At 37.6% G+C, this 10,634-nt stretch overlaps 1 protein-coding gene across 2 annotated transcripts in view; it reads left to right on the forward strand.

Annotated features, from left to right (window-relative positions):
* The first annotated feature begins 6,056 nt into the window (after positions 1-6,056).
* The window catches only part of LOC123542761 (cytoplasmic aconitate hydratase-like), a 41,863-nt gene continuing 37,285 nt past the window's right edge, over positions 6,057-10,634 (forward strand). For both annotated transcript variants that reach the window (XM_053531402.1, XM_053531404.1), the window contains exons 1-4: positions 6,057-6,118; positions 7,993-8,088; positions 9,200-9,368; positions 9,899-10,036. In XM_053531402.1, the coding sequence (XP_053387377.1) occupies positions 6,100-6,118; positions 7,993-8,088; positions 9,200-9,368; positions 9,899-10,036 (422 nt within the window). In that variant the 5' untranslated portion in view covers positions 6,057-6,099. The remainder of the gene's footprint in view (positions 6,119-7,992; positions 8,089-9,199; positions 9,369-9,898; positions 10,037-10,634) is intronic.

Here is a 10,634-nt window from a genome sequence, read left to right on the forward strand (position 1 = left end):
TGTGGGTAGTACGTAACCCCTATTAATTGCGGATATACGACATTATAGCATACCCTGCAACCTCCGAGAGACCAAACGGCTGTTTTTCAAATAATTTCTTGTAGCATATTAGTGTCTCAGTAACTACACTTAACAATTCGACTAAAAGAAATCACACTTGCCTCTTCCACTATAATTTCAAGAGGATAATTCTTGGTTTGATACAAATGTATTGTATTTCAGAAATTATCTCTTTTTTTCAACATGAGAATGCATTGTTTTGTCCTTCAAAATTGGAATGTGACAGTTTTTTTTTTGTTTTTTTTTACCAGGTTTCTATTTTACTTGGTTGTGCCTGGCGTTACTATCGTTCAGATTTACAGATCTATACCAAACTCGAGATCATTTATGTAGTTTATCTTAAGATATCGCCAGGGTCGATTTTTCTGTTACTAGAAATAGAAAATGTACTTACTCTCAATAATTTGAGTTGTTAAAAAATGAAAATAGACAAGTGCTTAGACAATATATTTTCAGTTCATTAACCAGGTAACAGGTCCGAGGAGCTGCATGACGAGGTTTCCAACTATACTTTATGCCTGCGCGTTTGATCCCATGGGCTTTGAAAATCCTCCACGTATACTGTGCTGCCTAACCTCTGATTCCAGTCTCACCAGGCAAGAGACATATCTTGTACCTTTGTGCTCGGTAACTGTTTCGCAGCAAGATTCCAAATCATAACCAGAGCATTTGATAATCCATGGTCGGATGATGTATGTACTCAATGCCTTTGCAAATGTTCAAGCATCAGAAGAAACATTAACCATTAAGGACCCGGCAAAAAAGTTCAGAAGACAAATCTGGAGGAATTTAAGAACTGCCTATTATAAAGTCCTCCGCCATAAGGGATGCTTGGTAAAGAAATCTATGTGTTTATTTACATGTACTTAGACTTCACAGGCATTCATCCTTCAATATGTGCCGTTAGACACAAACAAAGGAAAAAGCAACATAACTTTCACTTTTATCCGGTCTTAAATCAGCCTTTCTGGTGGCTTTCAGTATTACCACAATTTTTGTTGTAGTCCATTTCTGCACTAGTTCAATTCCAGCTTAATTGATGGCTTTCAGCATCACCACCAGTCTGGCTTAGTTACTTACAATTTTTGCCTCAATTTCAGCCTTTCTAATGTCTTTCAGTAACACCACTAGTTTTGCTTTAGTCTCTTCCTTTTCTGGTCTCAATTCCAGCCTTACTTGTGGTTTTCAGCATCACCCCAGTCTTGCTTTGGTCTCTATCTGTTCCAGTCTCAATTCCAGCCTTTCTGTTGGCTTTCAGTATCAAATTTCAACAAAAGAAGAAAAGTGGTGAGCTGGTTTGTTCTCAGTTACTGAAATGGCCACCGGCTTTCAAAAGCGGGTTATCCGTCTTTCAAAATCTTCTACCTCAAATGTAGCATTTAATGTGACGAATTTGTTCTCGGTACCTTGTAATTAATTTCTGTCCCGTCATTTAATATGACTCCGTATTTCTAAGAAGTTTGTTGCGTTTCATTTCACCTGCCTATGTTAGGATATCACCTTGTTTCCCATATTACATGTTACAACATTTTACCATCAGAGACTCAGAGTACTTGTGGATTATGCATTGGATGCGTTCTAATATGTATTGTTGCTTCTCGAATATGTTGGCCTATGGGACATGTGCATTCTAATATTTTTGGAGAAACAAGGAACTCATTCAGTCTAGACAAATGTATCTATGAAAATGTTCGTAGTTAGTTACGTTGTCAGGCATATAACGTTGACTTTTTCTCCTCCACTTTGTGGGGTGGGTTCGGAATCACACTTCAGGTATTCATGTGACCAGGCAATTCAGCTGGGTCATACAAGGCTGATGATTCTACCCACTCAGTGCTCGATCCTTCAAGAAATAAAGCCTAAAGCGGCACTTGGGGTCTCTAATCCTCAAAAGGCTGAAAAGTCGCCATATGACCTGTAGTTGTGTTGGTTTAACGTTAAACGCAACAAAACCTTTAAATCTTCTCAACGAGAGTAAAAATTCTCTCCACCTGTTATAAGCATTCCAATTATATTCCCTTTCTTCCAGGCCAACGCCAAATGGCTCAACATACTTCGCAACAAGTTAGCACTCGTACAACGCGTATGGACTTTCATTTTAGTTCAGAGACTGTTGCTTTCTACACAATTTTGTGGTGTTTCAAGGGGAATTATTTTCCTGTATTTAGTTGATTTTAGGTTCAATCGTACGATCTTTTCGAATTTGGGTGATGTATTACCTGATCTCATCCATGGAGATTTGTATTTGATGCCCTTTTCTTTATCCAGAGTCTTGGCCATTCTGAGATGAGTTTTCTTCTTTGCCATTTCCTCGTTTTGCCTCTTGCCGTTTGAGGTCATCGCCTCGTCATTGTTGTCTAGAATTCCCTCTGTTGTAGTTCTCTTGTAAATCTTCTTTGGTTTTCACAACTCATTCTAGTTTCCCCAAATGAATCGTCAACCGCTTAGCTGTAATAGAGACCTGGGTACATTTTGCTTTTCATCACAAAATATATTTTCTCTTATCAGACTGTGTAGTTGATTCCTACCTTCTCTTAGTTTTACCCTGCAATGTTTCGCTAGAATAATTTCTTAACAATCCCTTTACACAAGCTTCTCGACAAATTTGAAGTTTCGGATTTTCATTGACTTTCTAGCTGACCTATTGTAACTTGTGTGTGCTATCTGTTTCTATCAGGCTCTGCGTCACCTAATAGGTCGTCATTTTACGGACTTGTTCATGCAGCGTTTCACTAGGAAATTCCGGTCTGTCTGTATGGAACAGTTCTATGACAGGATTACAGTTTAGAAGATGATCGGCCTAGAGGAGTCGCTGTGACCTCTTAGGAATCCCAAGGATCTGTCCTTTGGCCCATGTGCTTCCTTTTTTGCTCTACAAACTCCCTTTACTTGTAACTTCTTAGATACGAATGTTTGCTGACGACGCTTCTGTCTACATGACAACTCTCCCTCTCTTACACCTACTGTTTACAGAAAGACCTCGCCTGGAGGTCTGGAAGAAAGAGTCGGATACAGAGTCTACTTTTTATTGCTTAACGTCACATCGGCACAATTATAAGTCATATGAGGAAGGCCCCAGGTGCCCCTCCATGTATTATTTCAGGCACGAGCGGGTAACTGGCTTGGTAGAACCACTGACCTTCCTTATGTTAGTTAGGTGACTTCCTCGCGTAGGGATATGAAGTTTATTCCATCAAGATGTTGATGAGAATCCCTACCTAGGTGTTACATTCTCAGAAGACCTCAAGTTCAGTAGCCACGTCACAAAGATCAACAGTAAAGCCAGCTCCACACTTGGATACTTGAGGCGCAATTTGAAGAACTGTCCACCATGTAGAAAGACCTCTTGCCTATCGTTAGTTCGATCAACACTCGAGTATAGCTCAGTCATGTGGAATCCTTACCTACAACAGGACATTAATAAGTTGGAACGAGTCCAGAACATGCAGTTCGTTTCGTATCAGGGGGCACACTTCAAGAAATGTTGTGTCACAAGAATGCTCAGGGACTTGCAGTTGTTTCCTTTATAATGCCGGAGACGTGATGCTAGGCTGGTATTCTTTTACAAGGTGGTCGAGGGGCTGGTGCCAGCTCTGGCATTTACTGCCTATCTAATCCCCCATTTCTGTTAAGTGACATATAAAGCCAAAACTATTCAGTGACGTGTGTCAGTGATAATATTATAAAAAGACAAGGCACCATTCATAGAAAGTGTTTTAAAACAATAAACTGAAAGTGTGAACTTTACAGACAGTCATTCTTTCTCAAAACTGTTATTCCATGGAATTATCTGGACACTAACACAGTGCACGTGCGCGCTGTGACAGCAAAGAATTCCAGACAGGTCCTCAATCATTTGGACTAAAGATTATATAATATCTTTCCCGCTGCTGAAAAGCTCTGCAGTGTATTTATTCAGACGCAGATCCAGTTTGTCTGGTTTTTTTTTAATAATTTTTTTATTTGACCTATTTTTGTGAGCGTCCCACAAGAGATCGTTTGTAATGCATATACATCAATGTATTTTCTGTGATAGCAGGTTCTATAATATGCTGGTAAGTATTGTGAGAGAATATGCTGTTTCCTTTTTGTGGCGTGGGTAACTTGACACTTGGGTGGATTGAATATCCCAGTCCAGCCCATTCCTTTCTAGATAATGTTTTAAGGTCATTCATTCTAGAGATTCGTAAGTAAATGACATGAATATTGCAGTGTCATCTGCAAATAGACAAAGCTTAAACTAGATATTTTGTGGGAGATCATCTGTGTATGCTAGGAAGAGCAGGGACCCAATCACTGAACCCTGTGGAACTCCAGAAGAGACAGGTATGTGCTATGGGCTTATATCGGTTAAGATTACGGATTGAAGCCGGTTGCCAATGAAGTTCTTAATCCATTTTAAGGTTTTGTCACGTATACCGTACCTGTGCATTTTAACCAGGACTTTTTTATGGCTCATTTAGTCATATATATTTTGCTAAACTCTAACAGGATCAGGTCAGTCTCTGGATTGTTTTACACTGGTTTGACACGGTCATTTACAAGCATAATCATTTAAGTGTCACATAGGACTTTTTTCACAGAAACCATGCTGTGGATGGTACAGAATGTTCGTGTAGGTATTTATGTACACCTATACATCTGAACTGGAGCATATTTTGGAAACAGTTTCTGATTATTTATTATTTATATTGTTTCGCATTCAAATAATCATATTTTGGCTGATTTGAAACAGTAAAATATCAATTCATTTCACTGATATATTGCAGTACTTCACTTCAACTTCAACTTTATACTGCCATAAAATCAATACTGATTACACTTGGCAGGCGCTTGTCAGGAGCAGTTATTAGTTTAAAAGTTCTGTTATGTGCATGGGGGTTAAAAGTATATATAGCATATACATATATTGCAAAGATAAAAGATCTACAGGTCTAATGTTAAAAACAGTATACATCGGTCTACAGCGAGCATACTCATGAGTCAAGTCTACCAACAAAAAATGGTAGACTTGGACTTGACTGGACATATATTGGAAGACTGTTCCATAGTCTGATGGTCCTTGAGAAGAAGAATGTTATATGGTAGTTGGTCTTAGAAAGTGGGATTAGATAATTAAGATTTCTAGTAGGGAGGAGGTGATGGTTATCCACTAAGTATGTACTACAAGGTTGGATCTTATTTTATAGAACATGATCAGGGAGGCATGGTTTCTACGTTGTTCGAGCGTTTTCTAATTGAGAGTATTGATCATGTCTGTGACACTACTGGCGTAACTGTAGTCAGTTTTTACATAACGAGCAGCTGACCTTTGGACCATTTTTACTTTATTTATTAAATATTTCTGTCAAGGACACCAGACTGTAAAACAGTACTCTACCTGGGGACGGACGTATGTTTTATAAGCAGTTTCTTTGACCTGTGTGTTATTGGTTTTGACATTTCTTTTAACGAAACGGAAGATATTATTGGCCTTGGAGGTGATATTGTTAATGTTGGGGGGAGGGTCCAGTTGAGATCCTTGTTTATAGTAACACCTAAGTATTTGGACTGGTCTTCTGATTTAAGTAGGGTATTGTGTAACCTGTAGGGGTAAAGGATAGGTTTTCTCTTCCTATGCATTCTTAGGATCTCACACTTATCAGGATTGAATTCCATGGCGCAATCCTGTTCCCATAACTCTAATAAGTGCAAGTCATGCTGTAAGCTTTCTGCTGAAGACTGAGATGAGATGGTAAGGTAGACAATAGTGTCATCAGCGAAAAGGAGGACCCTACTGTTGACACTATCGGGCAGGTCATTAATGTATGCAAGAAAGAGGCAGGGGCCTAGGACTGAACCCTGGGGAATTTCACTGAAAAGCACAAAAATAAAGGTGTATGTCAGTGTTTTTTTTCTAATTATAATTCAATGTCCAAGGATGCACGCGACATGTTATCTTGTCGGTGTTTACGTAGGATTTGGGTAAAAGACCTATTTCGATTGTGGTAGTTATTCGATAAAAGCAATGCACGTGACGTGATTTGTTGAAAGTTCAAAATGGCGGACAGCACAAGTGGTATGATAAAATATTTGAACCATTATATAATATTAAATGAGTCTTTGACAATTGTTAGATTTTCAAAGTGAGGATTTAACTGAAAAGTTTAGACGAGGAATACAGTATAATGAGTATTGTAGCATTTCAAACGACACAGGCCCTGTCGAGCCTGACTTTTTACCTTTTGACCTCGTTTTTGGACAGACCCGTATCTGTACCTAAGCACGTACCCACTTGCATGACTAATTAGCGGCTGTCTGTCTGATCATGTAGGGCCCTACAGTACTTTTGTACAATCGCCATCAGTTAGTGTGGTGTCATTTGCTCTTGAACAGCATGACCATGACACTTGTAAGTCTGACATTTTGACACTTGTGTCAGTTGTAAATTATAGGTCCCACTCCCCTAGCTACCCCTCCTAGATAACAGTTACAAGTTTGGCTCAATTGTATACCCAGTTTCAGTCAGATAAGTTGCACGAACATCAGTTCGGTACACATACTGGATGTGCCAAAAAGCCCAATCAAAACATTACAATGCATTTCAGTGTACTGATTATGTGGTCAGGATAGCCCGGTTTTGTATAGTCCAAATAATAGGACGTATAGGGACAGCGTGATACCTTTTGACTGTCACAGTTTCCGTCAGGTCCAAACCCAATTAAACTCCGTTGGGAATGTTTTCTGGTACATGTACAAAGTATTTGTAATGATTATATCTCTGATAATGAATTTATGTTGACATTAAAACATAAACTTGCCTCCTGGACATTTTAGCATGTAATACATTATTATGTGTTTTGTTTCTGTAATTTAGTGTCGTATCGGCAGTCTGTTAAATTGGTATTGAAATCGGTGTCAGGGTAGATATCTCCTTGCACCTGTCACATCATATATTTTGGATGATTTAAGTCTCTTATTTAAAATTATGGATTAAATTCAACCCATATGAAGTTTCAACAGGAATATTAATGTTTAATTTATTAAATCAACTAAGTCTGACCAGTATATTATGACTTTTTTGGATTTTTTAAAGTCTTCGTTTTCCTAACAGTAAAATGCAGATATAGGTAAGGCTTAGAGGGATGACAACTATAAAATATTAGATCATAAAGTAAGTCATCCCGATAAGCCAAATGAGTAAGGCTAGGTTTTGTATGACTCCAGCCCACCTGCTATTTAAGCCTTTTAAAAGAAACTGAGCTTGGTGCTGATCATGAAATTAGTTATTTTAATTTTAAAAATTTCCTTAAATTTACTATCGATGCCGTAAATATGAAAAGACAAAGTTCTAACTTCAGCTGTTTCAACACAATTTCCATGTCCAAGTAACATGAGAATCAGTCTGAGATTGGTGGATGTTATCAAGTCAAATTTATCAACAGAGCAGGACAGGGACGATAATCATTTATAGTTATAACATGTATACCCACTTCATAAATCTTTTTCCCGGGTGACTAAGAGGTCTAAGGTGCTGGTTTCTATGCTTGACATTTTTGTCATGGCTACGGGTTTGCTTCCCATTGTGAGCATTTTGTTTTAAATGTAATAAATTTAACTTCAGATAATGTTATAACATGTTGAATATGTAACAAAACAAGTGGAGGCAACGTTTGATGAAACAACGAGCCCAGTGTGCAAAAAAAAATGATTTGGAGGCAAAGCTAAATTGATAAACTATAGAAAATTGACTGTTCTGGACAATCGTGCAATGATGACACAGATGGCTGGTAGAAAATGCAAGCTACATGCGCAGCTTCTATTGACAGCACATATAATATTGCTATTCTTCCCAATTCAGTCGGTACCGGACCTTTTCCCCAAAAAAATTGTTGTGGTATAAAACAGAATATTCAATTCATTAGTTACTGTAGTTATCATTTCTACATGTAGGTACAAATGCCTTTGACAAGTTGAAGAAGTCTCTTACTGCTGGAGGTAAAGAATGGAAGTATTATAGTCTACCGTCCCTAGCAGATAAAAGATATGGTAAGTGAAGCTATTTTCCACATGTATAAAGAATCTCAAAATTCTTCTATATATAGTCTAACCTGACTTAAGCAGCCAGCAGGAGGAAACAGACAATTTGACTGCTTAAGCCAGATGACCGTTGAGGGGCAGCCAGTTTATTTATATTTCAGACTTCTGACCAGTGTTCAGTCATGAATTTAAGCCCGTTTCTTTTTCGTTTTACTCTTATCGTTTTACCAGGATACATTGACGTGCATTTACCTTCACAATACTAATTGTCTTCTAGCAATCATATGTAGGAGTCTTCTCTTATGTCTTTTTATGGTAACTGCGGTAAATAGCATTTTTAAGACACAGACTTCAGTAGCCAATAAATTTGATCTGAAAAGAGGTAAATTTGTCCTTGCACAGGCAAAACCTTGGTGTTTTTTTCTGCAATATTGACAGAAATGGAAGTTAATATAAATATATAGCCGTCTGATGTCTGTGTTAAAACGAAGAAAGAAAATGCAGCTATTTTTTTTTTGCCTTGATTAGTAATTGTCATTATTAGGACTTCCTCAGTTTTAACCCTTATCATGCTGGACAGGACTGATTCTGCCTTTGCGGCCAGTGTAGATCTTGATCAGCCTGCACATCCGTGCAGTTAATTAACAGTTAATGGTACTGTCCAAATTGGAAGATGGACCAGTCCATACAAGAAATTAAGCAGGGTAAGGTGGTATTTTCTTGCAGGTAAAGTGTACATTTGTCCAAAAACGTGCCAGGGATAGATAATCCTGTCTTTCCCTTGGGAAAACCTTGTCTAAAATAGCGTGCACTTAGGTGACGTCACATTGTACTAGCACTATCATGACGTCATAAACAATAAAACAATGCCAGGAAATACTCAAATCTGTTTGTTACCATGATCTGTTAAGTTGTTAACACAGTTTTGAACGTGATAGGCAAGAAAAATGATCTAATATGTCTGCCTATGTAACTTAAGACGGCTGTTTTCCCAATCCTAAAGACAGCTTGGATAAAAAACCTCTCTAACACTCGGTTTTTCATTCCAAACTGTACCTCGGGTAAGGAAAAACCCGTGTTACACAGGTAGACATGTAAGATCCTTATATTCTTGTTTCAGAAAAACTTCCATATTCTATACGGGTGTTACTCGAGTCTGCTGTTAGAAACTGCGATGATTTCTATGTCTACCAGTCAGATGTAGAAAAGATATTAGACTGGGAAGTAAACCAGTCCAGGAGTGTGGAAATCCCGTTCAAACCTTCACGAGTTATACTACAGGACTTCACGTGAGTAGAACTGTTTCAAAATAAAGCCAGTTTGTTTATTGTTATATTTTGAAAAATTCATTTTGTTTTGGAAATTGATGGGGTGTAATGATATCATTCAGATATGTGTTGTCCCATTACATAATTGATGAAAGTTGACTTTTTTTGAATACAAAAAGTACCAAGAACAAATTTATATCATTCATGGAAGTTTTAAATGATTATGTGATAAAAAGTATTAGATGCAGGGCCTGCCCTGACCAATAATTGGCTGTAGCCAAATAAAGAAAAAGCTGTTAAAATCATACAAAAATATGTTTGAAATTACAAAATGGACCATCAGATTTGTGGCCAAATTGAAAAATTTGTAGCCATTGAAAGTGGCATTTTATTAGCCATTGGCTACAATGGCTAATAGCAGAGCGGGCCCTGAGATGCATCGTGAAATACGTACTAGTTCATTCAAAAGACACGCAGTACTCTGCTGCATAGCTCATACATATTTCTGAATACAAAACTAATAACATGCAAGTATTTGTCAATATTATTAGAGGTGTACCAGCTGTCGTGGACTTTGCCGCCATGCGAGATGCAGTAAAAAGACTTGGTGGAGATCCGGAGAAAATCAACCCCGTCTGTCCTGCCGACCTAGTTATAGATCATTCCATTCAAGTTGATGTTTCCAGAAGGTAAGTTGATCTACGGATCGCAGGGTCGCGAGTTCGATCCTCGGGCGGGGCATGTGTTCTCCGTGACTATTTGATAAACGACATAAGTCCTCCACCTCTGATTCTAACCGTGTACTTTATCCTTTGATCAGAATTGGAAAAGTAGATTTGGTTTTGTGAACTTTTGTAATAAAAAATGTGCACCTTATCCTTTGAATGTAAGAGAACCGTGTACTTTATCCTTCAATTTGTAAGAGAAACATGTAGATCTACCTTATCATTTGATCAGAAATGGAAGAGTTGATTTTATTTTGTGAACTTAGGTAATACATAAAGGCCCAGTTGTACAAAACTTTCGTTAAATAGCTGAAGGCTTGTTAATTATTTTGTTAAATTTAACAAATGTTTTGAACAACTGGGCCAAAGTCTTTAAAAAATATATCAGTTTAGTATAGTGCTATTTTATAGAAGTGTCGTGTATTTGAAATGTATTCCTGAATAATTCTATAAAACAATTTTTCCTTTTTTTTCTTTGATTAGTAAAATTCTAATTATTCAAGCGGAATATATTAGCAAAATGTAATATGAAGTATCCATATTTTTTTTGCTTTAATTTTAG

Source organism: Mercenaria mercenaria, chromosome 19 (genome assembly GCF_021730395.1).
Source record: "Mercenaria mercenaria strain notata chromosome 19, MADL_Memer_1, whole genome shotgun sequence".
Classification (NCBI taxonomy): domain Eukaryota; kingdom Metazoa; phylum Mollusca; class Bivalvia; order Venerida; family Veneridae; genus Mercenaria; species Mercenaria mercenaria.